Source organism: Falco biarmicus, chromosome 4, assembly GCF_023638135.1.
Source record: "Falco biarmicus isolate bFalBia1 chromosome 4, bFalBia1.pri, whole genome shotgun sequence".
Classification (NCBI taxonomy): Eukaryota; Metazoa; Chordata; class Aves; order Falconiformes; family Falconidae; genus Falco; species Falco biarmicus.
The window spans coordinates 88,694,280-88,722,260 of record NC_079291.1 but is presented as its reverse complement, the minus strand read 5'-3'; the positions used below and the strand labels follow the sequence as shown (position 1 = coordinate 88,722,260).

Below are 27,981 nucleotides of genomic sequence, written 5' to 3'. Positions count from 1 at the left end.
GAGGCCTCCTGAAGGCCACGGCCCACCCCATGGTACCCGAGCAAGATGAACAGGAAAGGCCCAGAGGCTGGTCCTACCAGGAGCCCAGACGACCGCACAGATTTGTAGTGGTGAGGCACGTCCAAAGCCAAGCTAGGAAGTCTAACTGCAAGTCAAGGCCAGGTCCAGTGATTGCCAGTCAGGGCCACGGCAACATGGCAGGCTGAGAAGCCAGCTGGATCAGAGTCCACATCCAGGAGGTCCATGGTGAACCGAACACACTGAACTGAAGGCTGGTACACCAGGCCTGCCCGAACGGAGCCCCCGTGCCTGCAGGCAGGGCACTGGGGAGGGCCAGGCCAGGCTGTTCAGGGCCATTAGGGCTGTTAGTGCCTGCAGGGCCCTGACACTCAGGAGAAAATCATTAATTGCAAATAATCAAGAAAAGATTTTAACTTACACTGAGGGAAGACATTAAGAGCCAGGCCAATAATTAAAGAAAAGATGCGAAAAAAAGCAGAAATAATAGCTATAAGAAATAAAAGCAAGACAAAAGTAAGCAGGACAAAGGGGAAACATAGCAGCCCTGGGCCAAGCTGCTGGGTTAGTCTGGTACCACAGGCAGAAGAGCAGCAAAACAGAGGAAGACTTGGGACACTAGCTGGTGGCAGAGGCACTCTTGAGTTTGCATCAGGGTCTGCTCTCAGGTTTGGATTCAGGGCTGTTCTCAGATGACAGGAAGACCTGAAGCAGGAAGGACACCAAGAATGTTATAGCGAAGCATTGGCCAGAAGCTCCCTGGCATCCACCAGGCTCAGCATGCAGATTCTGCTGTTACCCCTACACAGCTGGGAATGCGGAGGGCCAAAGCTCTTCAGCAAAGCACATCCTGCAGCAACAACAGTGGAAAAGATCAAGGAAATTCAGCAGAACAGGTTGAATAACTGCTTTGAATGTAACTGAAAGATTTTGCCAGGGTCCTGAGTGCACTAATAGGCTTAATGGCCCTGAACAGCCTCACCTGCAGCTTCCACCCACATCCCTGCCCACAGGCCCAGGAGCCCCATTTCAGCTTGTGTTGGGCTTTCAGCCCCTGCATGAGCTACACTGAAAGTGTACCAGTTTCTTGCTCTTTCATAGTTGTGCCCCACTGATCTGGATCCTGACCACAGATTGACTTCCCAGCTTCACCTCAAACTTGCCTTGTGGACCTGCCTGGCAATCACCAGACTGTCTAACCCTGGTGACAGCCACTAGGCCTGATTCTGACCTGTGGATTGACCTCCTGGCTTGACCTTATCACCACAAACTACCCTGACAATCTGGTTCATGCTGGCTGCCATCCTCAGGCTGCCCTGCTTGCTGCACTTGGGTACTGCAGCATGAGCTTTGGTCAGCGAGGCCCCAGCCCTGCCAGCCTTGTCGCCACTCACCTCCTGGTTCTCCATCCCTCAGTGAGCCCCTGGCCTTGCTCTTCCCAACAAGTTTACTCTGAGCCTCTGGATGAGAAGGGGAACTTGGATGTTTATCCCTGTTTCTGCTCAACAGCAGCTTCATGACAAACATCCTATAGGTATTATGCCTGACAACGTGACATCAGGGGAAACGCTCCAGTCTCAGTGTGTGGGGCAGTGTGAAGTCAATACTGACATTCATTACAAATGCTGTAATTCCAAGGCTTCATGTCAGGTTTCGTGTTGTGTCCTGGCTGAGACCTAAATGAGTGTGAAGTGGCTGATAGCATTCTCATCACCACGGCAAATTATTTCATTGGGCTCCTGATGAACAGCAGGTAATGCAGAGGTGCCGAGGCATGACAGGAACACACAGCAGGAAGCCATAGAAGACATTATTGATTCAGTCACCGGAATGAGATGTCCCAGAATAATTATGATCAACTACTGGGTTTACTTACACAGGAACGAGGGATCAATACTCAGACAGACAGCTTTGGAAGAATGATTTGGTGGCATAATGAGTTTCTCTTTTTGTGACAATGAGTGCTAAACTTCCAGTTCTCATACACTGGGAGAGAAAAACATGCTTCCATTTTTCAATGTAAGTAAAACTTTCCAGGTTTTCTACCTTTCTGAGGATGCATGCAGAAAATGAAGGCTGTGGAGGAGACAAAATGGATTCAAGACAGTGAGCACAGTGTACTTGGTTGCATTTCTCAGAGACTCGGTGCTTTCAGGCTTCACAAGGGAAGTACAAAGCCCATGGATACTCCCCCAGTTCAATTTACCAGGTAAGAACCTTTGTGAGAACAAAATTGAATGTTCTTACAAGAAGGAGCCCATTGTACAGGGAGCACTTCAGGAGAAATGCTGGAAGGAAGGACAAAAATAATGAAAAGGTTGCAAATTTTAAAGACTAAATTGAGTAGTGTAAGATTACCTATTTCATGAGACATCCTGTAGAAAATTAGGTTAATCAGGCCTTTTGTTCTAGATCTATGTATGTAATAAGAAATGAGAAAATACAAACACAGATACAAGCCAAAAGCTGCAATAAAATCCGTAATTTCTACTTGTGCTGGGGGAGATTAAAAAAAATTAAATAACTCTTTGGTGTAATTGTTTCTTTATGTCAGCTCAGTATGTAAGTGACTGGAGGGGACTACTGTTCTACATTAATCCACTGTCAACAAGTTCCTATAGGATCTTGAGCAAGGCTTGAGAGACATTTGCACATGCCAGCTTATATTGCAGAGTACATTCAAAGCCTGAAAAAGTGGCATGTGTGCAGGGCGGGGCTGCTGCAGGTGAAGCACTTAGGAAACACATGCATGGCACAGTCAACTGCTGGTCATTCCTCCAAGACCAGTTCCTACCAGAGCTCATTCTGAGCAGCTGTAAGTCCTACTAGGCCAGATGCTGATCTCAATTATACCCGTACAGGCTCTGAGAAATAACTTGTCTGACTGTAAGACCTACTGGCTGAATGTGTTGTTCAGTCTTGAAGTTCATCTATTTGAAGAAGAGACCTAATAAAATCACTTAAGTCAATACAACCAGCTCCAGCTATCCCATGGGGAGAGCTGGGAAAAGGGACAGGAGGGGCAACATGTGGATGACACAGGAATGCTCATATTCCATAGCAGGCTCTGCAGGGAACTACTGAAAGCAGAAGTAGTGTGCTGGCCAATACTGGAACTATTCCCTCAGCAATGGAACCAGCTTGCAGTTAGGGTTGGGCAAAAATCAGGTTTACTTTTGGAAAGGACTAGGATGCTTTTTTTTTCATGTAGGTGGGAGTCTGGAGGCCAGACCAGTGGGTTGAGGTTAACCCCACTAGAAAGTGCTGAATGATGGTAGTGAGCTATGGTCCTGCATTTGTAAAGAAGTATTTCTTCTGATGCAATTTATAACTAGTAAAAAATAACTAGGAAGACAATTTGTGAGAGCAATCAGAATCCAGCCCTGACCTTATGCACCAGCCTGTAATACTTGTAGCCATGAATGCTCAGACAGGACAGGCACAAAAATATTTAGGGATACATCATTTCACCAGCATGCTTCAAGCCCTTCCACCCCCACAAAAAAAGTGAAGTAAATATGCCTCAAGCTTCACCATGCTGCAGCTTTGCTCAGCAAACATCTCATTTTATGTAATGAAGTGAGTATATACCTACTTGGAGTCCAAGATTAAAACTATCATTTACTCTAAGTGCTACGTAGTGCACGCACCTTCTTCACATAGTTGAAAATGCTTTATGAAATCCAAGCAGCAAGTACACAAAGAGATAGTGAACACAGAACATGAATTATCTGTGTAGCCCAAACCATACAGATATTCTGTTCATTGCTTTGTTTTACAAAGATAGCTAAAATTTGTCATGCTCCATACAACAAGCTTTATCTCTCACTGACTTGGTCAGGCAGAGAGGATAGCATAAAAGATCTGTCTGGTCTCATAAACAAGACTTGCCAACAAAGAAGTTTGTTCTACATGAGGTACTGCTGGATCAATACGTAGAAGGCTGAAAGGAAATGTCACTTACCAAGGAATAAAGACACATTTTGCAGGAACAATGTGTTGTCATTAGGTATAATTGGGCAAACGGTGGTATGATCTTAAAAGCCTCAGTTGATCATATTCCCTCGAGTGCATTATTCAGTTAGGGGAAAGGGGTGCATTATATACGCCATGCTTTATTGTACTCCTGAAGTGGAGAGCAGGTGTGAGAAAACAAACAAGTCTGTAATGCTTGCTTTGCAAATCAATGCTTAATCACTCTGGCTCTTATTTCCATACCAGATTTAATTTTTGATATTTATGAGAGCAACTTGGCAGCTCCCCTATTGTGGCTCAAATGAGTAGCAGGTCCAAAATACTCTTTTTTTTTTTTTCCAAGGCTTTTAATTCCTAATACTAGTGCATATGGTTTATTTCAGGTCAGAAACAGCAGCTATAATGAGACACCCAACTGAAAAAAAGATTGGATGAAGGCCTGCTGGAAATGCAAGCCACACAATGTAAATGGTTAGCATATAGTTCCACCATTTCCTATTTCACTGTGTAAGTATACAAGTATTATAAGAGTAAGACTTCAATATATAAAGCCTAACTTTCATCTTCCATTCCTGTTAAGAAGTCACTTCTCTTCCTGTATTACTTCACTACAATTCCCATCACTTACAGGATAAAACTGGAAGTGAGAAGCCTACTTCCAGGATATTCACAGCATGTTCACCTTTGAAATATTCTCAGTCTTTGGGACCACAGTCTGCTTATCTGTCTGGATACTGTTCAAAAGACATCCACTTCAACAGGTGTTCAAGGGAAGCCAAAGGGCAGGAGGTCAGGCAGTGGGATGAAGAGGAGTTTCAGTAAGTCTGCTGAGTAGTGAATTCTATGTGAGTGGGAAGGAAATACATATTCTCACGTATTACCACTATGGCTGTTTTCACCTCTCTTGTAACAGATTTTTGTGGAAAAGCATTAATGTTTTTAACAGAGTAAATAAAGTACACCAGCACACCTTGTGCAGTGCTGGAGGCAAGGGATTGGATTTGATGGACCACAGGTCTAAGTACGGTATGCTAAACCATGTGCTATGAGGTGCTAAGATTGCCAGTGGCATCCCTACAAATGGTTTTATTATCTCCCTACACACAAGTGAATTCCTATGCCCACCATCCTCTCAACCATTATCAACAGCAGTACACATTAATGGTTTGATTAATAAGGGAACTTTTAATTAAAACCTGAAAGAAGAGGCATTTGACCTATCAGAGAAGAAAGTGGAATACTGCTTAATGGTGGATTCCACATAACAAAGTTACTGCAAAGCTAACGTTTTCCTTTCTGTGTCCAAGAGCCATTACTAAGAGAAGAACAAGCTGGTTAACTAGGACATAAATGAAGACAGAAACAAAGACCACAGCTACCTCTGGGAGAGAAATTAAGCTTGTATAAAGTGTTACAGCTAACATTTTCTGAGTGATACTGTTTTACATGTGGTACAGCACCATGCACAGAAGCATGGCTACTGCACATGAATAAGAGCGTGGCACGTGACAATGCAGTCAGTCTTGGTCATCATTTCCAAGCCACAACAGGCCACACCATGTGTTCTCTTGTGGCTGTCTGGTGACTTCCAGGGAGCTATGCCAATGTTAGGGAAGGCTAAAAGTCAACAGTTCACTCAAAAACCATCATGGAAGACCACTCCTCACGTTGTGCCAGGCTCTAAGATCACAGGAACATCCCTGAAGGCAATGTGAATAGTTCTTTCTAGTTGTCAACATAGCAGTAGTTGGGATGTAGCAGTGACTTATCACAGGTAATTTCTCCTTGTTGTGATTTACTCTGTTTAGGGATTTAAGCTGCTTCTTTTGTCTGGCTTCTGTAACATATAAACTAGATGTGAAAATCTTTCTGGTCTCAGAAATTCTTTATTTGAACCACCCTATGATTGCAAATAGGATGTTGTTATCAAAGCAGAAAGGGCAGTGCATAAAGAGAATTTAGATTTTCTTTTGATAAAACAATGATTGCTAAAACCCCCATCACTCAGGTAATTAGTGTGATGTTTTCAGATGCCTGATACAACAGCTTCAAGAGGGAGTTTATCATCTCTGAAGAGGCAGCTCCCAGACTGATCTAAGGACAGAAAAAATAAAGGCATTGCAGTTTGAAAAGTAACTGCCTCCTTCCAGTACGGAGTTTTGCCTCAACAGTCACTGGCCTTGCTTAGTCATCACATTGTCTGTGGATGAGGAGGAAGAGAGAGCGAGCAGAAGTCTGGCTACAAATCGCCTACAGGTGCTGTGACCCATGCCAAAGAGAGAATCAGAAAAGCTATTTCTTTCTGCCAACAAACACCTAAAGGCTATCTGAGATCTGCTCCCAGTATGTCTGTTTCATTTTGTCTTCCCCTCACTAGGTCTGGGATCGAGAGCTTGGCAGGGTGGGCCCACACTGTCAGAGTGTCTGCATTGGGGTACAAACCATTATTATTACATGGGGTAGTGCTATCACTAGAGTGCAACATTTTCTCATTTGTGCAGAAATATGTATCTAAATTAAATGCAGAGCTGCTAATGAAACAGTAATATTTACTACACACTTCACTACCTCGTCACAGTTAAATATAATTGAGTTGTGTTCCAATTCTACCTGGGAGCATCCTGTGAACAATCATGTCACAAAGCAGCCCCAGAAGCCCTGGAATTCTCTCTGGCAAGAGGTAATTAAATAAATGTTTGCAATCTTTCTTTTCTAAACAAGCAGACAATAGTAGCCCCTGCCCTTGATAAAATAAGGAAAGATCAACAGCACAGTTTGTTGCAGTCCTAGAATTACTTGCACTGAGAAGCAGGTCTTATCACATCAGAATAAAGGCAGAGTAAATACTTCTGTCTTTGTCCTTGGAATGTCTAGCCCTGTGCCAAGAAGTTCTGACCCTTCTTGATCAATCTCATCAGCATGCTGACTAAATCACCTGGGGCTGAGCAGTCCCTACAATTTATGCAAGCAAGAATATGGTATGGATAGGAAGAAAGAGAAATGAGACTGCCTTTTTCAGTGATTACTTGTAATTAGATATGATTATGCTTAACAGTGACCCAGTTGATGTTGGTCTAAAACCAGGCTGCCCCAATTCTACCCTCTCTATGCCTACAGCTGTGTGACTGTGCTCTGTCCCTTGCACCAGCAATTCATTATAAAACTAATGAGTTCCTTGAACCAAGATAGTAATATGAGAATTCTCATCAACTGCTGCTTAATTACAAGGTCACCAATTGAGTATTTTAGTTTTCTCCTCAGTCCTTGTACTCCCCTAAAGGTAGTTTGCTCACTGTGACAGATACCCTAAGGAAAAATGCTCCCCTGACAAAGAACTCTAGTGGAAGTATCAGGCCTGTCACCTGGCCAAACAACCCAATAAAATTTTCTTCTCTGCTGTTTAGTGGCTAAATTAGGAAGTCAGTGTGTTCTTATTTTCAAGTCTCATATGTGAAGTAGCAAGACTTAATTTAAAGACATCTTGTTCAGTCAGAAACATCTAAATGGTCATTGATTATTTTTCTTTAGTTGGATGTGTGAGTCTCTTTAAAAGTAGAAACTTTGTTATTTGTACTCTGTCCCTGTTGCTAGACAGGCTACAGGGCTTGTGTCAACATCACTGGAATAAAAAAATAGGAGTTTGAACAAGTCAAGCCTAAACTCTGACACTCCTGAGAACCAGAAGGATTGCCACTGAATTGAGATGAAGAAGGTGAGGCTCAGTCACTTTGCTTAGTTAGAAGCATCTGCAAGGACCCTGGAGAAAACCACCCCAGAAAATAGTCTCATGTATGGACACTTCACAATAGCTGCATTGATTAGCTGCAGAGACCTGCAAAATCCCCTTCGACTTTTATGGGCAGAAAAACATAATTATGCCAACATCTTGGGAATGTTGAAACCTAAGTCTCTCTGGAAGGTGACTTCAGAAACGTTGCTCCCATCACTGGAATCTAAAAGCAAATTAAGTCCTCAAATGAGTACGTTATATGCAAGTAATTAGGTCCTCAAAGGAGAGAACATTAAGATAGCCATAGTGTGCTATCCAATAGAACAGGACAGATGAGTTAAGAGTTGTTTTCCATTCATAACAAGCATTTGTATAAACACACTTCCCATGCTGCTCGTGTTCCCTGTTTTTTGAGACAATAAGCACAGGAGTAAGGTTAACGTTTTCACATGGCTATGCTGATTTCCCCTGACTGAAGGTTGGTGTACAGTGTATAGAAAAGGTGCCCACACAGACTCTTACTCCTGGTCATTTTTCTGAATACCACTGCAGATCAGAAACTATGAGGCTGGTCTGCAGTAATCTAGGTAAAAGAGATGGTTGCCCTTGAGTCACACACATCGACAAGCATCTGGCACTAGGGGCTCTCCTAGGCCCCTTTGCCTTCAACATCCCTTATAAAACAGATAACAACCACGTCAACTACCCACATCTGCACTACCTTCAAGGCTTTCTCTGCCCCAAAGTGATGCATTTCTTCAGTTCACAATTCCCTTGGGTTTTTTCCCCATGCTAAAGCTTTTGTGAACACATTTCAAGATGTCCCTACCTAAATACAGTATTACCAGCTGTAACTCACAGCTGTCCACAACCGAACCAACCTGTTTACTACATATATGCTCCCTAGCATGCCTAGATGATTCTTACCTCTTCTCATTTCAGCCACACAATCTTAAAGATTCAAACCTGGGCCCAAAGCAAGAACTCAGAAGAAGCCAGAAGCAAGATTTTACTTCTGTGAGAGGCAGCTGGTCCCAGCTCCCAAATCCCACTGATTCAGCAGCTCCTGCTTTGGTCCCATCTTCTGAGCCTGGCAGTAGTCTAGCTCCTGCTGAGCTGGGAGACAATTCTTTCTTTCACTTCAAGTACTGACTGCCTTGTGCAATCTTTGCTGTTTGCTGGGTTGTGAGAAAATATTAATTCTATTAATATTTACAAATTTCATAACTCAGAAGATAACACCTGCTGTAAGTTACTGATTGTCACTTCCTAATCCATTCTCTGAGCCCCTCTGGTTTCAGCAGCAACACAGCACATTACTCAACAGTACCAGCAGCTCACAGCTAATACAAGAGATGCTGAGGTGTATTTAAGCTTCTTGCCTAATGTTCTCAAGTTCTTGAAGTACAAAACAGCACGCTCTGCTGCAAGTGCCAAGGCAGTTCTAGAAGAAAGCAGGACTCCTTTAAGAGTATTCAGTTTGTGGATAATTCAGGTTTTAGAATCCAAAGCTATGAGGAGGCATGAAACAAAAGCTTTTCTTTTGTGTCCTGTTGCTTTGCAACATGATTCAAGTGGAATGTAAGTGGAGATGATTGGGAATTTTGCTTCAAAAGTGCACTTCTGACCTGAACTACAATGCTAGAGATATCCTGTATCACCTATTCGCCCCCTTAGCTCTATTCAATGAAGCTTAGCTATGACATTTTGTCCAGTGCTCCAAGACAGACCATCTCACCTATGTTAAACATGAGGTGATGCATGCTTGTACCTGAACATCATCTGTTTTCTTCATTTGGTTTCACCCACACTAACTGGTGTACAGGTATTCTGAGTAGGTTATCGAACAGCAGTCTTATCTGTGAACATGAATTTGGACTCCTAATCTAAGTTAAAATGCCACTTACTCTGTCTTCACCATAAAGGACACAAATAGTTTGTAGCAGCCACTTACTGTAAACCTTCCAGAATACCACTGAAGCAACTGCTACTGTTATTATTCACAAGGAAAATGATCTTTTGACAACCAAATCCCATCCCCATCAACAGGTCACAGCTGTTGCCAGGAGTGGTGGCTGTACCTTGAAATTCTTTTGTTTTTTTCAAAAGAAAAAGTTGTTCTGAAGCTTCTGATCATAATGACTGATCTTCAGGAAACAAATTTTTAAGTACATATCAGATATGGGGTTTTAATACCTTGAAATCTCAAGTGTATGCTCAAAGCTATGGGTTGGGTTCATCTCTAGCATTATGAAAACAGTAGCATCACTACGTTTTGATGATTTGAGGTTCTCAGAGTAATCAAATCAATTTCTGTCCAGTTTAGCCCGCTGCAGTAGAGGGACTTCTACTTTATTTCTCCACCAGCCTTCACCTCACACTTTATGCCCTCAGGTTTTATTTTTCCATTTTTAAAAAGTCATGAATATTCAGGAGTGTTTATAAAACAGAATAAAATGTGGTTTTATATAGTACTTCTTGTACTTGGGCTACAAGATCTCCTTCTCCAAACAAATTATTCTGATTCTCACAGTGTGCTGATGGAACAGTTATTATGCATCTTGGAATGACTGCCTGGAAATCAGCCTATGTATGAAATAATGTGAAAGCAGCTTTCTTCTGGTTTTTGCTTTCATTTTTTAAATTAATCAAGATTCTTCAAAGAAGGACAGGTAGAAAAGGTCAGGATGCAAATGAAAATACTCTCTGTTACAAAGAAAAAGTGTTTTTGTCTTAAAAGCTTGTGCTTTATTTAAAATAAATTAAATGAAAGAAGTAGTTCTGAATGGAATTATGAATAAGCTCCTAAAAATGGAGTTTGAAATGGTAAAAGTGAGAAGAAATCCACTTCTGCCATAAAAAAACCAGAAAATTGAAACTGGAATCTGAGTACTAAGTACATTTAGGTAGCTTACTGCCAGGTGGCTGACTAGTGTTGTCTTTTGCAGCCAGAGTTTTACTTCAGAGCTGGCATGCAAGGAGAGAGAAAGCCAAAGGGAAGCAGGGAAGGATATAGATCAGGGGTCCTCAAACTACGGCCTGCGGGCCGGATACAGCCCCCAGGGTCCTCAATCTGGCCCCCCAGTATTTACAGAAACCCCCCCAACCGCCCCCCCCACCCCCCCGCCAGGGGTTGGGGGGGAAACCGAGCAGCCGCAGATGACTGCCTGCCACTTCATCCGCGCCAGCCCCCTGGTTAAAAAGTTTGAGGACCGCTGATATAGAGAAAGTCAGAGAAAGGGGGAAGTCATGGTTGGGAGGTGCTTTGATGGCATGCAGAAGAGCACAGCTGTATCCTGTGATGTTCAGTTTGGGATCATGTATTTTGTTACTAATACAGCCCAAAGGTAATTGCTCAACTTCTCTTTTACTGCAGTTCTCACAATCTCACATTATTTTACTGCTCTTTCTGATATTGACTGATACCAGACCCACAGGAGCAGCTGAAACATTTGGGTCAATGCCAACTCAGCCCTGTTACAACCTATGGCTTGTCTTGCTTAGAAAAGATTTAAAAAACAAATAAAACAGAACAGCTCCCCAAGACTGAAAAGCACATCTGGGTGAAAAATTGTCAGCACTGTGTGGATGCTGAACATTTAATAATACATGGCCAATATTAATGTATACCAGTTAAAGATGATATAATGGATATAGCTGCTATTTGTTTCACTGGGCTCTGAACAGCATAGCTGCACTGGCAAGTACAATCCTCTGAAACGTACCTCATTAGCTCTGTCGACCTGCCAGAGCTGCTACAGACCAAATCCTGGAAAGAAATGCCACTGAGCAGAGGCGTTGCTGCTGTCTACCAGATAGAAAATTTACTCCAGACTAGACCAGAAACAATTAATAGACTATTTCCCATTCGTAAAAAAACCCAAACAAACAACCCCCCCCCACACAAAAAAAACACCCTGCACCCCTAGACTTCCAGCCTCATTCTACTTAATCTTCATCTTAACTGTTTTTTTTTAAGTAAGTAAATTCATCCATGATATAACTCCATTGAAATTACTGCCTCAACCCCAACCTTGATTCGGTCTTGAACCTGAAATCAAGGGAGTTTTGACAGGAATTTGGTTCTGCTGGGCTATCAAACATTGCTGGTACCAAATTAAAATAGAGGATGCTTAAGTGAGATTTCTTTGTGAGGGAACTTCTTCCTGAGTCTTCTAAGCTTCACAAAATAGTTGTATTTTTAGCATCACTATAAAGAAACTTTCTTTTGAGACTCAATATCAACTTCATTTTACACCTCCCCATTGCATACTGCAGCAAAAATAATAGGCAGTCACTTCATGAGTCATTTGTTTATCTCAGTGCCTTTGAAGCACGGATGTGATCAATGACATTAACATATTTTCTGAAGTAAAAAAACATTAAATAACCAAAGACTTTCAGCAATCTCTAGTGATATCAAAAAAAGATATACAATATCGCTTTTTTAACTTGATCTTTTCACTTGGATCTCCAGGACGTAACACCTACATTCTAGGTGCTAAAATCAGAGACTTATTCTAGATCTGTACTACTTCAAGGGCTGAAGTTGATTCACATGCTGTAGTAGGACTCTACTTCCACTCTCACACCCAGAGAGGACAGCTGGCCAGACATACCTGGCACCTAGAGGCTGCCACTGTTACAGATATTATCAGGTCTTCAAAAGACGAAAGTGCCCAGGACAATGACTACTTCCACAAACCTGGCTACTTCATTTGTGTCTAAATGGGGAAGATAAAGGTTTGAAAATTTCATCACAACTGTCAATTCATGGTCATTAATTTATTCTCAATTTTTTACATTGTCAATTTGCCAGCCAGTTGAAAACTCTAAGCACCATATTTTAGTAGTAGTAAAACTCTTGCAGTCCTGCACACTGCTAAGTTACTGTGCTAGGAAGGTCTAAACAATAATACCATGTAGTCAGGTTTCTGAAGCAGAAATGCAAAGAAGACATCATTTATTATGTAATCAGACACTGCTTTACCTCATTAAGGTCCTCAAACTCTCTGCAGCTATACATCACTGACCTTGTAATTAAATGGTTTGCAGCTACCAGCGTGTAAAAGGACTTAATAAGCTCGCAGTTTAAGTCCTCCATAGGATGAGCACATTGCACCTGGCTTGATTGGCAAAACTGGCTTCTTTATACAAGCCAGGAAAAGGACTTGCTAACTTAGAGCCAGCTTTACCAATAGTTCAGAGCTCCTCTGTATCTACTGCTGTACTGAGTCTGGCTAGAATGGAGTTAACACAAGCAAGTCTGCCATGTCCAGGTGCTCAGAAAGTGCCAATTGGGAGACTGTCCTCTCTTAATCTGGTGTAATTTTCCATATATGCTGTATGAAACTCCCTATGTAAAACCAAGTTAAAGTCTACTCTGTGGGGTAACAGCAGTTGAGAGGTTCTAGTCCCTAATGAGATAGATGTTAAATTTTGCTTCCGGAATGCAAAAATCCACATTGTCTGTCATCAGCATCAAGGGTCTGACAGTTTAAGTGGAGATTTTCACTTTTTCTTGGGACTCTTGCACACCATTTTTTTCTAAGTTAGGCACCAATCTCATATTACAGACTGGAGACAGAAATGCAAAATGTAAATGCCTTTAAGCAGCTCTCTGCAAGATCATCTCTGTTCTTAAATCTACACAGGATCTTACAGCAGTCTTTACCCAGAAACCTCAGACAACCTTACTATTGGAAAACCTGGTGGATTCTTAGCCTGGGGTGATGTGCTCATAGGCAGAAATTATGAGGGATGTACACAACTCTTTATTCTGTAGAATTCTGTAAACATCTCATGCTTAGCTAGATCAGTTATTTGTGTCCTCAGAGAGGTGAGAAAGGCATATGTAACTGAGGCCAGTGTAGTGTGCTGGGTTGAAGTCTCCAAATTCTTTTCACAGCACCATGTTAAAGAGCAGCTGAACCATGACTGAGAGAAGCAAACTTCAGCTGGAGATGTGAAATACTTAACATAATGAACTATGTAACATACTTACAGAGGTGGGTATCATTAACTTAGTATCAATTTAGCAGTGTTTTCCAGTTCCCCACTACAGGTTGTATTGACCATCTTTGTACAAAAGGATGTTTCTACAACTACTTTGCTTAGTACTTGGCCCCTCACAGAACTGCAAGTGATTCTAATGAAGATGGAGTTACTGTTCTTCAATAAAAGCACAAGTAATTGTAAAAAGTAAGATTTACTCTGGTGTTGGCATAGAGATCATTTGTTATTCAAATAGCAAAGGTACTATGTTCATAAAGTACAGTAGTGATCAATGGCACTACCTGTTTATCAGGCAATGCTTGGCATTTCCATAATTTCTCCATGCAGTAACACTTGAGCTTCACTTACTCAACATGAGCAGTCGGGGCTCAGAAATAATCTCAAATTATTCCTGAGATCTCCCAGAAAGTATTTTAAAAACAGTCTATCGGCTTCTTGTTCTTGATGAGCCATTTCAAATGTCAAAATATTGGGTCACATTTTTGAATAATAGCTACAAAAATATAATGTTATGAAAGTTTTAACTCCACATCTTCCATGATGGCCTCTGAATTAGCATGGAAGTGCAGGTCTAAAAGGGACTTATAAGAATTATTATTTTTTTACTTTTTCTAGTTGCTTTACTTTTTTTATAGTTTCTAGATGTATAAGCATTTTCTAGGTCACCTATAGATCATCAGAGGGCAAATTTAACAAAAGGATTGTTTTTATTAATGACCTTTTACTCATCCCTTTGAAGTCATTCTAAACTCTGCATTGTCTTGCACCACAACTTGAAAATCACTAACGTGTTACAGCTATACCTATATTCAAGGATGTTAAGACTATCGCCAGCCATTCCAGGAGTGCATTGTAGAATTCCATCATAACATTTAGGTGCCAACACAGAACATTTCAAATCTGCTAGCAGCTATAGACAAGGAAAGAAAACAAGCCAGAGGAGAAAACTAAAGTCATCAGTGGTTTGTATCAAGAATCCTGTGAAACTGCACCTTTAACAGGATGCTACATCGTTATTTATGGGCCAAGAAAAGTGTTCATATGACAGTCACACCAAAGCTTCACTGGGAGTCCAATCAAACACAATTTTTCTATTTACCATTTTCTTGACTTAAATTTGCACACCAGGCCCACTGGTCCTGGTGAATTCCACTTGCTTCCTAAAAAAACCCAACCCAACTATTAACAACACTTTTGACTTCTCATGTCACGATCCAAGACTCTCATAGCACATCACAAGCATCACACAGCACACTGTATTGTATCACTATTGCTTATTTGTGGGCAGGGAACACAAAACGCGGGTATTTAAGGGTCTACCTAAATTAAGTTACCATCTACGAGAACTCTGACTCTGGTTTTAACTACAGTTGGATTTCTACCTTAATGCAGTACTAAGAGTCACTAAGCAATTCAATGGGAGAGACAGAAATAGAACGCAGCTATCCCAAATCTCAGGCTCCATTCTAATCAAATGACCATGTGGCCTTCCAGCTCAGTGCTTATAAAAATACACTAGCTGCTGTAGTTTGCATCTGCAAACCACTGTCTAACTGGCTTTTAAATGTATCTGTGTTCACATTCAGGCTCAGCCGAAAAGGCCTGGGGGGAAGGGGGTGACAGAAGAGTTGAGAAGCATATAAACTTTGTGCCTCACATCTCAGCAGAAGCAGGTATCAAAGGACTCAAGGATCTTCTACTCCAGTGCTTCCTGTCCATTCACTCAGCTTCCCTTGGGATGCACAGAGTGTGCCAGCTGGGCGGATGTGAAGAGGAAGCCACGAGAAGATCACACAAGCCATTTCTAAAAGCCAGAACTACTCCGCATCTCAGAACAGCTTTAATTATAAACTCTGACCTGAAATACCCTGAATACCCAGTGATTCTCACTTCATGCTGTTTGCTTGTAAACAAGCCCATTAAGCACATTGAAGTCTATTGTTATTACAATGACTATGAAACTTATAAAGGTGTGAATTATATAAGGGTCTTTGTCCTTAAGTAGCTAGTAGTACCATATGAAAATCATCTTCCTTGAGTAACTGGTTGTGGGGATCTTTTTCCTCATTCCCCAAGTCTCTCTGTTGTGCATCAAGCTTCATCTAACTAAGTATGAATGATGGACAGGGGAACACTTCTAAATGAGTACTCTCCTAACTTCCCTCATATCAACTAGGTAATTCACTCAACCCTCCAAAGAAGGGACTTGCTGACCTATTGTGCTCTATGAAGTGTGCACACCTCTGCACTATATTAGATCTTCGGTGACTTCTGTGGTTAGCTATGTACAAGCTGTAGCATTTCCCAGTTGATTTCTAGCCACTAATGCATATCTTTGATACAGCAAAGGCTTGGATTTTAAGTAATAGCTTCCAGTTTCACTAGGACCATTAGTGATGAGCACAAGTGGTAGAAATAAAAAGCCCCCAACTACTCAATTTGCTATATGCTTTGCAGACACAGTGGGACTAATGGACAGTACCAGAAGCTATTATCACTACTATTTGCCTAAAATCTTCCCGTAAATGGTCCATGTTTGAATTGGAGAGCTAAAACTCCAGTTGTTTTCATCCTGCTGGCAATGCCAAATGACCAGCTTTCTTATAAGCCTGCCTTGTAAGGGGGAAGAAATCCTTGCCAGGATAAAATGACTGTCTTCTTTCTTCCAAGTCCTTTTGAAACCCTGCAGCAAGGCTTACAAATCAACCGTAACCTAGCCCCAATTAGCTTGATGATGATCTACAGCGACCAAAATTCTTGAAATATTTATGCCCAACACAACCAACATGATTATTCCATCCCCTCTTATGCCTACAGGTGTATATGTACATATGTGTGGTAGGTATAGGTATCTGTAGGTGTATGTATACACACATATGTAGGTGTATGTACATACACCTACGCTTCATTCTAACTCTCTTGGGATGGACAGTTTCAGTTTTACTTCTGTATAGTACTTACATAATGGGATTCTGATCTTCAGTGTTGCTGTGCTACAGGACTCTTAAAAACCAGCAGCCTAAAAGATAAAATGATTAACCTTACTGCAGGAAGAATAATGCATGGTGAGCAACTTTAAGCCCTCACCAAATGAACAGACCAAGTAACTTAGTAACCACTAAGAACAATACAGCACCTAGAAAAAAGGAACAGTTCATTAGTAAAAAACACACACATAATGCATATGTATACTCACAGACACACAGAAACAATAGAGAGGAAGGAAGCAATACTTGAACTGTTACCTATTTCAACCAGCTCAGCTGATATGACTGGTACCTGAAATTATCTTTGTTAGTAACACCAGACCCCTGTTGAAAATTGCTCTCTACATCTGATTCCAGGTTGCACCTTCATTAAGAATACCTGCTCTTGGCTGCTGTGTATAGTAGGCACAAATGCAGCTGACTTGCTGATGTGGTCCTGCCACTGGCCCAGTTTTCCCTTTATCAGACCAACACAGACAACTTGAAAGCATATCACATTTGCACTGCATCCTTAAAGCAAGACTTGAGGTCACTTTTACTGAACAATGTATACAAATGAACCACTCGCTTTTACAGCAACTGAAAACAACAATCAGAAAATTCTTTAATTTTAAAAGTTGCTATAGAAATGTCTGAATTTCAAGAGGAAGATGTTCTACAGTGAGCCACAAGGGTGGCTAGAACTCATTCTGCTTTTACTCCATCTTCTTATTTGTGCTTCCACTATGGTCTCTGATCAATAACCACTGGGCATGCATTATGCATGTCAAGCCTTCAGAAGCTTCTGAGCCTTGTACCTCTGACATCTGAACAAGTAGGGGGGATTTTCAAATATGCTCTGTGCTGACTGCTCCCAGCAAACTTGACAGAAGAACTAGCTGCAAGCTGAGGATCATGACTTTAAAACCCAAACCAGCATTTTCAAATGCTTTGACCAAACACAGCTAATCTCTCTTATCAGCTCTCCTCTGGCTCACAAATTTGCTCACTTTCACACCCAATTATAGCTTCTCTATTATAATTAGGATGTGTTAGCAGCAAGTGTAAAGGAACAGCATAGAGGAAACAAATTGGCATGTTACTCCTTTAATTGCTACGGGAAGCAGCGACCATCTATTTACAAACCTCCCACTGAATTTCCAAGTTACTTGACAGTGTGAATCAGACTTCTTTCTTAAAATGAAGCTGAATGTCCACCAATACTATCATACCAAATCAAATCTCCCTGGGTATCTTCTTGCTACATCATGAAACTTGCCCCAGCTTAAGAACAGTATTTTGGCAAGGTATACCGAGCTGTAAATTTGCTTTGTCCAATGACTAATACCCTGTTGGAAGGGAACAAGAATCTCGAGTGCTGTCATTAGCAGCTGTGAAAAAACAACAGGTGGGCAGCTGGGTTTTTTTGGTGCCTGGAGGCATCGCATCTTGCTTGTTTCATTAAGTGTCATTATTTGGTTTGAAAGATCCTGGACTGTGCCTGAAACAAGAGACAGGGCACAGTGATGCTCTTTCTGAAGATGGCCACTTCCTTCCCAAATCACAGGGTTCTCTTGACTAGAAAACTGTAGAAATGACCCTGCATAAACACTGCAGAGATAATTACAAAATAAACATTACAGTGAATCCATTGAGATCTTTAATTCCAAATTGCCATCATCCCAGAAGGAACAAACTGAGTTAGACTGACTCTTAAGTATATAATTAAGCCTGTCAAGTTCTGACTCCATAATATGCTGTTTAATATTGAAAAGTCTGGCAGTAAACCAATATGTGGGATTAATGTCATAATGCTTTGGTTTTGCTTCCTCATGGAACTATAAAACAATTTAGCTGATATAAGCAACATGTCATTTATACTCCTTTTGGCAACAGTTTTAATATTATATGGGATATTCCTCCTTTCCTCTAATGTAACAGCCTTCCCTGGCCTTTATGGATTTAAATTGGTGAGGAGAGCTGTGCACGCTCCATGTGGACTTTACTCAGTAATTCTATTAAGAGCTTCCCCGCACAGAAATTAATGTTCTCATCTCATTCAATACTTGTCCTATTCATTATTTAAAACAGAAGACCTAATCTTTCCCTATATTAAGTCTCCTCAAAGGATTTTCTATTAGTTTAAAGGAATTCAAGAGATTCAGCTCCAACACTTCTGTGAGGGATCTGCATGCATTTTTATGCGGTGTAGAACACCTATACCAGTAACCAGGACCTCATCTACACTGTCTAGAAGCCAATCTGGAGCTAATATTCCTGTTCTGGCCAGGTGCCAGAAGTCCAGAAGTCTGCCTGGCCAAAAACCCCACAAATCCACAATTTCTTTCGAGATGCCCTATTCCTTGTTTGTGAATCTGAGATTATGTTGCTGCTGTACCCCAGCGTGCAGGTCTAAGACATGCTTCATACTCGTTTCAGTACTCTCTGTGATATTTCTGTTTCTAAGCACACCTATTACGAAAACTGCATTGAAGTCTCAGAATGTCAATGTTTGTTGCTGGGCAGCTCCTATTTTCAGAGGAACAAAAAGGATCATTAGCTACATCTAATCAAGTTTTACCCAGGTACTTTAAATCAAATAGAAGAACCTGTTAGACTTAAGTATTTCTGCACCCAGAGCTCAGATTGCTACATGCTGGGGAAACATCGATCTCAGTACTCCTATGAAGACAAAGAATTTGTTGCTGAGATGCCCTGAAGATCCTGGCCCACAGAGCAGAATCTCTGTCCACTTCCACCAAGATTCTTGCATTCACTTTCCTCATCCAAAATATTATTCCTCAGATGTCTTAGTAAAACATTTGTCCTGCCAAAAGAAAATAAATTTCATTTCTAAATCTCCAAGCAACACCAAGGCTACGTATGGAAAATTACATCAATGTTTAATTATCATCATAGCTAGGAATCTGAATTCAATTAAATTTGTTAAACCTCAGCTTCCAGGTACTAGTCCTTCTTATGCTTTTACCAGTATAAAGACAGAAAACACACCGTTGTTATCTTCTCCAGCTGTAAGGACATAAACACAGTAATCAAGCCGCCTCACAACTCTGATTAAATATGAATGCTAAACTGAACAGGATGGTATCTGGCCAACACTTTGACCATAGACTAGCACTGTGTCTGGGATGGGGATATTGGTAATTAAGTGCAGAGAATATGGAACTGAAGGGATTGCCTGTCTTGCAAGTCTATTCCTCTACTTGTGATTTAGAGGGCTGGAGCTGACAGTTTAATAAGAACATCCCATCTGCAAGAGCCGACTGGGGATGTACCACAGAAACAAGTTTCTGTCAGAAAATGTTTTTTCAAAACTGACATGCTTTGTAAACACATTTTAGCTGAAAAAAAATTCCACTGAGTTTTGAGACCAGCTTCCTTAGCAGGGCTGGTGAGGAACCAATGCCCCAAACACACACATCAGGAAGCCCGCTCAGATTTGCTAACTCTAGAACTTCTTGACTGCTCCCAGCCGCCTGATGGTCTGTGCAGGTCAGAGAACTCCCCATTGGGGTTAAGGTATTGACTCAAGATTTGTGGGTAAACTCCAACACAAAGTAACAATCAGTACAAACCCCACCTTATACTCCAAGGACAAGACAAATTTTTAACCTTGCTTCTTCACAATACACAGACAGCAACCTAGCTCTCCATGCCATCTAGTTTTGTTTTTTTTAAATCCTGCAAAAACAAGCCAATTCACACATTTCTTGCCTTGTGAAAGAGATAGACTCTGTGCAACAGACGGTACGCACGATGCTTAATGTGCTCCAATATTTTATGTTAAAAAGAATAGAGAAAATGTGATGAACTGAAGAAAACATGTAACGAGATTGAGAAGCTATGACTGAAGCCTTCAACCACATGATGAAAACATCCTTTATTTATAAGACATGCTGGGCTTCAGCAGCTTATCAAGGACGCACTGTAAGGAGCCAGCAACAGAATTCTTTACAACTTCACTGTTCTGTTTCACTTTTCTGAAGACTTGTTTAAAAATGCAGCTCCCAGGCCATCAATGCCCATTTTAATTTATATGTCAATATATTAATTTTTTAAACTCGGGTGTCGTACCATAAGAGATCTTAAAAGAGTTACCAACCCAGGACATTCCAAGCAGCTAGTGTGAAGTAAATCTAACTCCTCACCAGGTTCACCATGACTGATGCAACGGCAGTTCCCAAATCTAGGGCATAGCTGACTATGGTAGAAATAATGTAATGGAGAAGACGAGCCGTGAGCTTGTCCAAAGGAATCAGGGGGGCACAGTTTCGTTTGTGATGGCTGGAGAGTCTTAAAAAGAAAGTAACCAAAGGTTAGGTGACAGTCTGGGCATTGACTGCACAGTCTCATGCATCTGGCCCTTACTGCACATGCATAGCATGACTCGGTAAGAGGCTTCTGCACAGAGCAGCTCCTGCTCTATCTAAGCTGGAGCTACACATGCAAGCTTTCTATGCTGTCTGGATTAACTTAAGCTTTATTTCCAGCTCATAGTTACATATTATGAGGACTTTCACTTTGGAAATAGGTGGCAAATGCTGATTTATTGAACTGTAGTCATACAAATTTCCAAAGTGTAAGTCTTATCTATTCTATTATTTCCAGGCAGCTGAGAAATTCAGTATGCCAACTGCTGTATAAGTGAAATCTGACTCATTCACTCAGTGCTAAGATGAAAAATGTTCATATGGGAGGCTATTCTTAATAAAAAATTCTTAGCTGCTCCTTGATTTAATTTGCTTTATGATTTTGTATATGTGAAAGTGTTTCAGCTGTTTAACCTCCTCTTTTCCCATCTACGTTTTTCAAGAGTCATGCTTCAAAGTGTGAAAGGATTTTTTAAAATTCAATTCAATATGTGAATCTTTTCAAGTCAGAGACATCCAAGTTCTAAGGATAACCCCACTTAAGGAGAAATCTGGCTGATTTCAGTGGACTTTGGATTACACATTTTGTTAGGGAAAAATCCAGAGCTAAACTACAGACAGCTATTTCCTTGTTAAAAAAGCAACTGCTATTAATGAAGGCATTTAAAACACTTTCCAGCATTCTTTAGATTCCTGGAAAGCCCTAGTGCATTGCTTAAAATTAAAAATATATAGGATCTGTCTTTACAGGGATCTTTGCTTTGGATGAGGGACTATTAGCTGCCCATTCATTGTTTACTGGCCTGCTATAGTAAACTGCCTGTTGATCTTCAAATTTAATTGCCCTGCCAGTCTTTTGTTCTCATGCCTGCTCAGGAAAACAATGCTGACATGGTCTTAAGATTGGCAAAGACAATTATGTTCTGCACATAAGGTGCACGGTATCTCAAACTCCCTTAGAAAACCAAACAAGAAGGAAAATATATGCCATATACAATTGTTACAAATTGTTATGTATGCCAATATGATTGTTAAAAATGCAATTATAATGCTGTAAGCCCCAGTCTCTGTCCCCACTGCAAGTCTAGAACAAGTGCATTGACACACAAGACTCTTCTCAAATTACACCAGGGTAATTAATAACAAAAAGCACATCTATATACAATTGCTGATACGTTTTTCCTGAGATATTAAAACAAAATTCAGATGACCATACTCTCATGAATAAGACTGACGTTACGGCTGTGTTCCATTAAAGTCACCCCAGAGAATCAGCTTTCATTTCCTAAAGAACCGAAAACAAGTTTCTTCTTGTGTATTTTCTGATCCATCACAGAAAGGTGAATGGAGTGGGGGGAAAAAAGCTCTGTAAGGTGACCATTTTTTGTTAAATTCCAATGGATAATAAGCCACACTGACAGAGAACAACTGACTTTGCTTCTTTACCATATAAAACTATTATATGGTAATCCCATCATCTATTCAGACATAAAATGCCTTTTGCCTTAAGGAAATTTACAGGTCACATGAGGATGCACATGATCTGTAAGCATAACTGATCCACTTTTAAGTGCAGTGCTTTTAAGAGTATCCCCAAAATGCTTTGTGTCTCAGACTGTGGCACAGCACCCTAGAGAGATGCTAAAATGCCAGCGTCCTACCAAGAAGGCATTGTCAAGGCATGGTAACAGGTTGTTGGGTTTTGTCACTACTTACTGCTGAATTCAAATTTTAACTTAAACACTTTGATGGCAGGGATGAGGACATACAAAGGTAGTTTTGTGTTTGTGACAATGGTAGTACATAGGAAAGCAGAAAAACATTGACTTCACTTGGTTGAAACCTTCCATGTAGTAACAATAAAAGAATCCTGAATTGCTTCAATACTGTGAGCAATCTGTATTCCAGTTTTAGTCCCACATATTGTCATCAGGATGATTAAGATTATCAAAGAATTACTGGCTCCTTATCTGTGCCATTTGCATGATCTGTTTTTAGCAGTACTGTGTGGAAGAATATCTTAAATAAACAGATGGGTTAAAGAGAGGGAGTCTTATTTCTAGTTACAATAGTATAATGCTTTCTGAAGCACATAGCAGCAACATAACTGTTTCAATATCTTGTACTATGCACCCCATATTCTAATGTACTATCTATGGAACCCTATGCCAAGAAAACACGGACTTGTAAGCCAAAAACTGTATAGTGGCATTCAGAATAAGAACTCATGGTATAACTTTACTAAAATATAATCTGTTACACTTTTTCATTGTTTTTCTTCCTTAGCTTAATTACCTACCTCTCTGCATTTACTCCACAGTGCTTGCTTAATAGAGGATACACAAGCTTATTTTTGTTAAGCAGAGAAAAAAAAAACTTCTTTTCCCTATAATTTCTTACATAAAATTCAGCAATATCTTTAGAGAATGGAAAAATAGCAATTTCTGGGAGCTGACCATGGACATAGGGAGGTCAAGAAATAACTACCAGAGTTTTAAAATGCATTCCCAATGCAGATCTCTAACATCAGTTAAAAAAAAAAAGAAAACAACACATCACCTAAATTACCTCACAGCTATTTGCATAAAGGGTCCAGAGGCAGTACGGTATAAGTACAGAGACACAAGCCATCCAAAGACCACTTAGCAACAGTTCTATTGGATACTCTCTCTGTCTGTAGCAGAAAAAGGGCAACTCTGAAGCTCAGATGTGCAAACAGCTTTAAAGGACTAAACAATCTCTTGGCAGATGCATCAAGCAAAAATCTGAAACTACAAGTCAGGTAATTTACGAAATCATTTCCTTTCTAGCTGGCTAAATTTCCTTCTAAATATCGCTCTGAGCCAAATAACCTACCTGACATTGTTAGGACTGTTATCCAAGGACTTCATCAGAAGTGACAGAAACCTGCCAGGTAATAAACTCATTCTCTACTTCAAAAAAAATGTAGAACTTTTTGTTCTTGTGCATTTCTTTTATGTTCTGAAGATATAATTAATCTAAATGACTGCTATACTAATATTAAAGATGTATTCCATTCTACTGAAGGAACTCTGCTTACTGGAAAATAAAACCACAATAAGTGGTGTTAGAAATTCCAGTGCTAGCTAGAAAAAATAGAGAAACACTTGTTATCTTGGTAAGAGGTAATAGAGGATAACCATTATTATTGTGTCTCTGAAAAAAATGAGGTGCTTCCCCAATGCAAGAAACATCCCTGACCAACAGAGCATAGCTGTATTACTATATTGACAAATAGACACACAGCTACTTTAAATGTATAGAAATAGATATTAAAAAACTAACAGATGATTAAAGTTGGGCTGTAACTAAAGGTGGAATGAAAGTGCTGCAAATCCCAGTATTATTTTTAAATGAACCTTTAGCAAAGGGAATTGCCTGGTGGAGATTGTAAGTGCAGGTATATGTGTGTGTACCTCATGTGGGGCATCAGTAAACACAAGAGTTCAAGAGGGAAATTATTTTTACCTCCCAGCAGAAGGCAAAGCAAAATCACTGGCTTTCAGAACTATCTGTGCATCAGGAAGTTAGGTGCTTAAAATGTTCATATTTATTCTGCCAGAAAAATTAACACGTGCCTGATTTTAATTATGAAGAATTTACAGATTCTTTGAAGAATATGAAATAAACTGAGAGGTTAATAATAAATGAGGAAGGACCCTCATGAAAGACTTAATCCCTATAGCAGTGCCAGATTTCTTTTCCAGTGTCTGGAAATATTGCTATTGCTACTAGCTTTGTTTGCTCCATCCTCCTCCCCTGTTGTTCTCTCTCCAGTGGAAGCTGTAAGACTCCCCGTCCCACAATGCCATCTATCCAGCTGCCACTGCTGTTCCTCTGCCTCTCCTTGTGGGGTGTTCGACTCAGCAGGGGGCAGCCCCTTTTGGAGGGAAGTGAGACCATGGGAAGAAGCCCCCTGGATGACATCCTGCAGAGATCTGAAAGCCTCATTCTTCAGTCTGTCCTCAATAAAGCTGAAAAGGAAGAAGAGATGACTAAAGGTATATATAACACCAAGGATATCCATCTGGTAATGCTGGCATAGTACTCGGTCCAGTGTATAGTTCCCAGGTTCTAACATATGTATTTGTTACTCTAGCTAAGGGCAGGGGAAGGATAGGAGGTGTGCTGCAGCACACTGACACAGAGTTCTCAAAAGGCGCTTTCTTCTTTAAGATCTCCCTGCTTAGGCAATGCTGTATCACCACTAACCAGCTGCTGCTGCATAGTAAGAAGGCAGAGGCCTGTCACAGAACACTTGCCTGTCTGGCAAGTGCTTCCCTAGGGAAGCTCTAAGAGGACATTCCCAACTTTCGGACCCTGTACCTAATGTTAATTTGGAGGTGGGAGTGCTGCCATTCACCTACTACCTCAAACTACTGGTTTCTACACCCCCAACAGAGCTGGGCTTTTCTGTGGCTGGGAATGCAGAGGCTGCTCTAGAGTCTGCCACCTCCTAGCTTGCAGATGCTCTGCTCTCACTAGTCACAGCAGCAGAAACAAATCAGACTCAGGCACTGCAAGAAGCAGCACCTAGGTGCCTGCCAGCAACAAGGAGCACAGAGTCCTTTCAGAGTGGAAAAAGGAGCAAGCCCCAGATGCCCGTAGAAAAAGCCTTCCTCCCCTCTACACATGAATGCTGAGAGCTGGTCATGTCAATCCAAGACCTGAAATATTAAAAAGAGCTTAAGAATGAGCAAGAGATACTAACAAGAGTTATGACTGGTAGCTGGAAACACTGAGCTGGCTTTCAAATGTCCACATCCCTGCTTCTACTGGTCTCGCAGCCCTATCCTTTCCCTGTCTTGTGCTCACTTCCAGCTCTTCCCCACCTCCTGCAGCTGATTTCTTTCAGTTGCTCAGCATCTTTTACTCACTTCCCTTCACCCAAATCCAACACATTTACCTGAATCAACACATTAGGCTTTGTCATTGCATGTCTTTCCATCCAGCTGCAGCTAGTTCTACATAGATCAATCCATCTTTGCTAAAAATGTGGCAGAACTGTTTTGACAGATGCCATCCAGAGAGATGAAGTTCAAGACCATATACTTCTGTTTAATTAAATGGGCATAATGAGAACAAACTATTATCCTGCACCACAGAACTCCACAAATTCCCATTTCAACTTCCTTAGTGAGGACTATGGGGGATCATTAATACTATTCTTTTCCTTGGACAGGATCAAATGCCCCTCTGCCAGAATGGCTTTCCAAAAGACAGCAACCTGGGAAAAAGCACCTAAGTGACCTGGAGAAGAGACAGCATCCTGGAAAAAGGGATGTCGAGGAAGATGCATCTTATGAAGACATTCAGAAGAGGCAGCATCCAGGAAAAAGAGAGAGAGAAGACAACCTTGACAGCTACCTGGAGCTGAAAAAGCGACAGCATCCCAGCAGCAGGTCACTAGTGAATCAGTACACTGACATCCCTAGTGCACAGCTAACCTACTTGAATGAGTTATCCAAAAGACAGCATCCAGGCAGAAGGTATTTGATGTACAATCACCAACATCCTAGTAAAAGAGGTTGGAATGATGACATAGACCTAAATGACCAACACAGCGAGAAACACCAGCACCCTGGAAAAAGGCACTGGAATTCTGACAGTTCAGATGATGCAGGCCCCTGCAGCTTTCAGGAGTCCTTCACCTGTAAAAAAGGCAGCTTGTTGCTTGATTTAGTGGAAAATGTTAGCAAAGACAGGGTAGAAGAAAAACGTCAGCATCCAGGAAAGAGATCAGCATGGGAAAGTGAAACAGAGGAATGAGAAAATAATTGTGTATCCTTTGCATTTGGTGAAGCAAACAGCCAGATCACTATAAAATTCTCTTCACTCCCTTTTGCCTTCCTGCTGCTGACCTCTGCATCTATCTTAGTCTTCAAATCCTCCACTTTAGGAAAAGCGCTTATTTCCTTATGGGCCCAGACCTCAGAATAAACCCAATGTGTGTCCAATTTTCTGTTCCCAAAGGACAAAAACAGGCTTTTAAATATCTGTTCTGATGCTGCTAAAGTGGAATAATTATATGGTTTCCTCCCATATCAGTGAAATCAGTATATTAATAGAGAGGGAGAAACAAGAACAACATATGCCAATTATTTTAAAATGAAATTGAATAGGTTTTCAGTTCTAAATAATACATTAATGAGAACTGAACCCTTGCACACTGCAATCTGTCCAGACAGTAAGCACTAAACACAGGTAGGAACTGTTCCAACCGGAAAGATTAGATGACTGACTTCATAGTTCGACTTGGAACTGGCACATAAACTCCGTTTTCATCTAAGAGGCTGTGCAAAGGGTTAAGGCATGCCAGAGCATCTCAATATCAAATTGTGAACCTGACTGCATATAACCCATACTAGAACTCCCACCCTGGTGTATCCACATTTTAGTCATGACACTTGAAATCATGCCTTTTCCTCAGACATCTAAAAATGAAACAAGCAGACATTCATTTCTTCCAAAAAGGATTTCCAGTGTCTCTCCTCTCAAAGGCATGCTTTTACTTTCCATGCTGAGACTCCCAAAAGTGTTTATTTGACATGATCGATTCAATAAACATCAACAGTCAAGTCTGTGTGTCCTTATTGGTTGTGCAAATATACTGCAATAGAGTGAAAAAACATAAACCCAACCCAAGCTAAATAAAAATAAACAAACTAACATCAAAGGGTTTTTCTAGGCACAATCTTGCATGCTGGTGGTCAGCACATGTTTATACATAAAACTGTTTCACTCCTGAAGTGGAAGGATGATTTGCATATAGACACGATTCCCTTTTTAAACCTTCTACCCACACAAAATTATGCATCTGGGCTAAACCCACAGCAGCCCTGCCACCTAGTTCACAAGGAACTTT

At 40.9% G+C, this 27,981-nt stretch overlaps 1 protein-coding gene and 1 long non-coding RNA gene across 2 annotated transcripts in view; one reads left to right on the top strand and one right to left on the bottom strand.

Annotated features, from left to right (window-relative positions):
- LOC130148303 (uncharacterized) overlaps positions 1-21,112 on the bottom strand; it is a 31,462-nt gene extending 10,350 nt beyond the window's left edge. The window contains exons 1-2 of the long non-coding RNA XR_008821517.1: positions 20,874-21,112; positions 16,700-16,757 (exon numbers count right to left, since the gene is read on the bottom strand). This is a non-coding gene — a long non-coding RNA (uncharacterized LOC130148303). The remainder of the gene's footprint in view (positions 1-16,699; positions 16,758-20,873) is intronic.
- A 2,848-nt stretch (positions 21,113-23,960) lies between these two features.
- Positions 23,961-27,689, top strand: TRH (thyrotropin releasing hormone). Its single transcript, XM_056336913.1, has 2 exons — positions 23,961-25,117; positions 26,299-27,689. Exons 1-2 carry the CDS (start codon positions 24,922-24,924, stop codon positions 26,883-26,885), a joined length of 783 nt encoding a protein of 260 aa, XP_056192888.1. The 5' UTR covers positions 23,961-24,921; the 3' UTR covers positions 26,886-27,689.
- Positions 27,690-27,981: the final 292 nt, after the last annotated feature.

What these genes read in the sequence shown, in the direction of transcription:
- TRH (XM_056336913.1), top strand. Translation starts at nt 24,922, where the DNA reads ATGCCATCTATCCAGCTGCCACTGCTGTTCCTCTGCCTCTCCTTGTGG. An exon ending in GGAAGAAGAGATGACTAAAG is followed by an intron (nt 25,118 to 26,298) that starts GTATATATAACA and finishes TTCCTTGGACAG; the next exon opens with GATCAAATGCCCCTCTGCCA.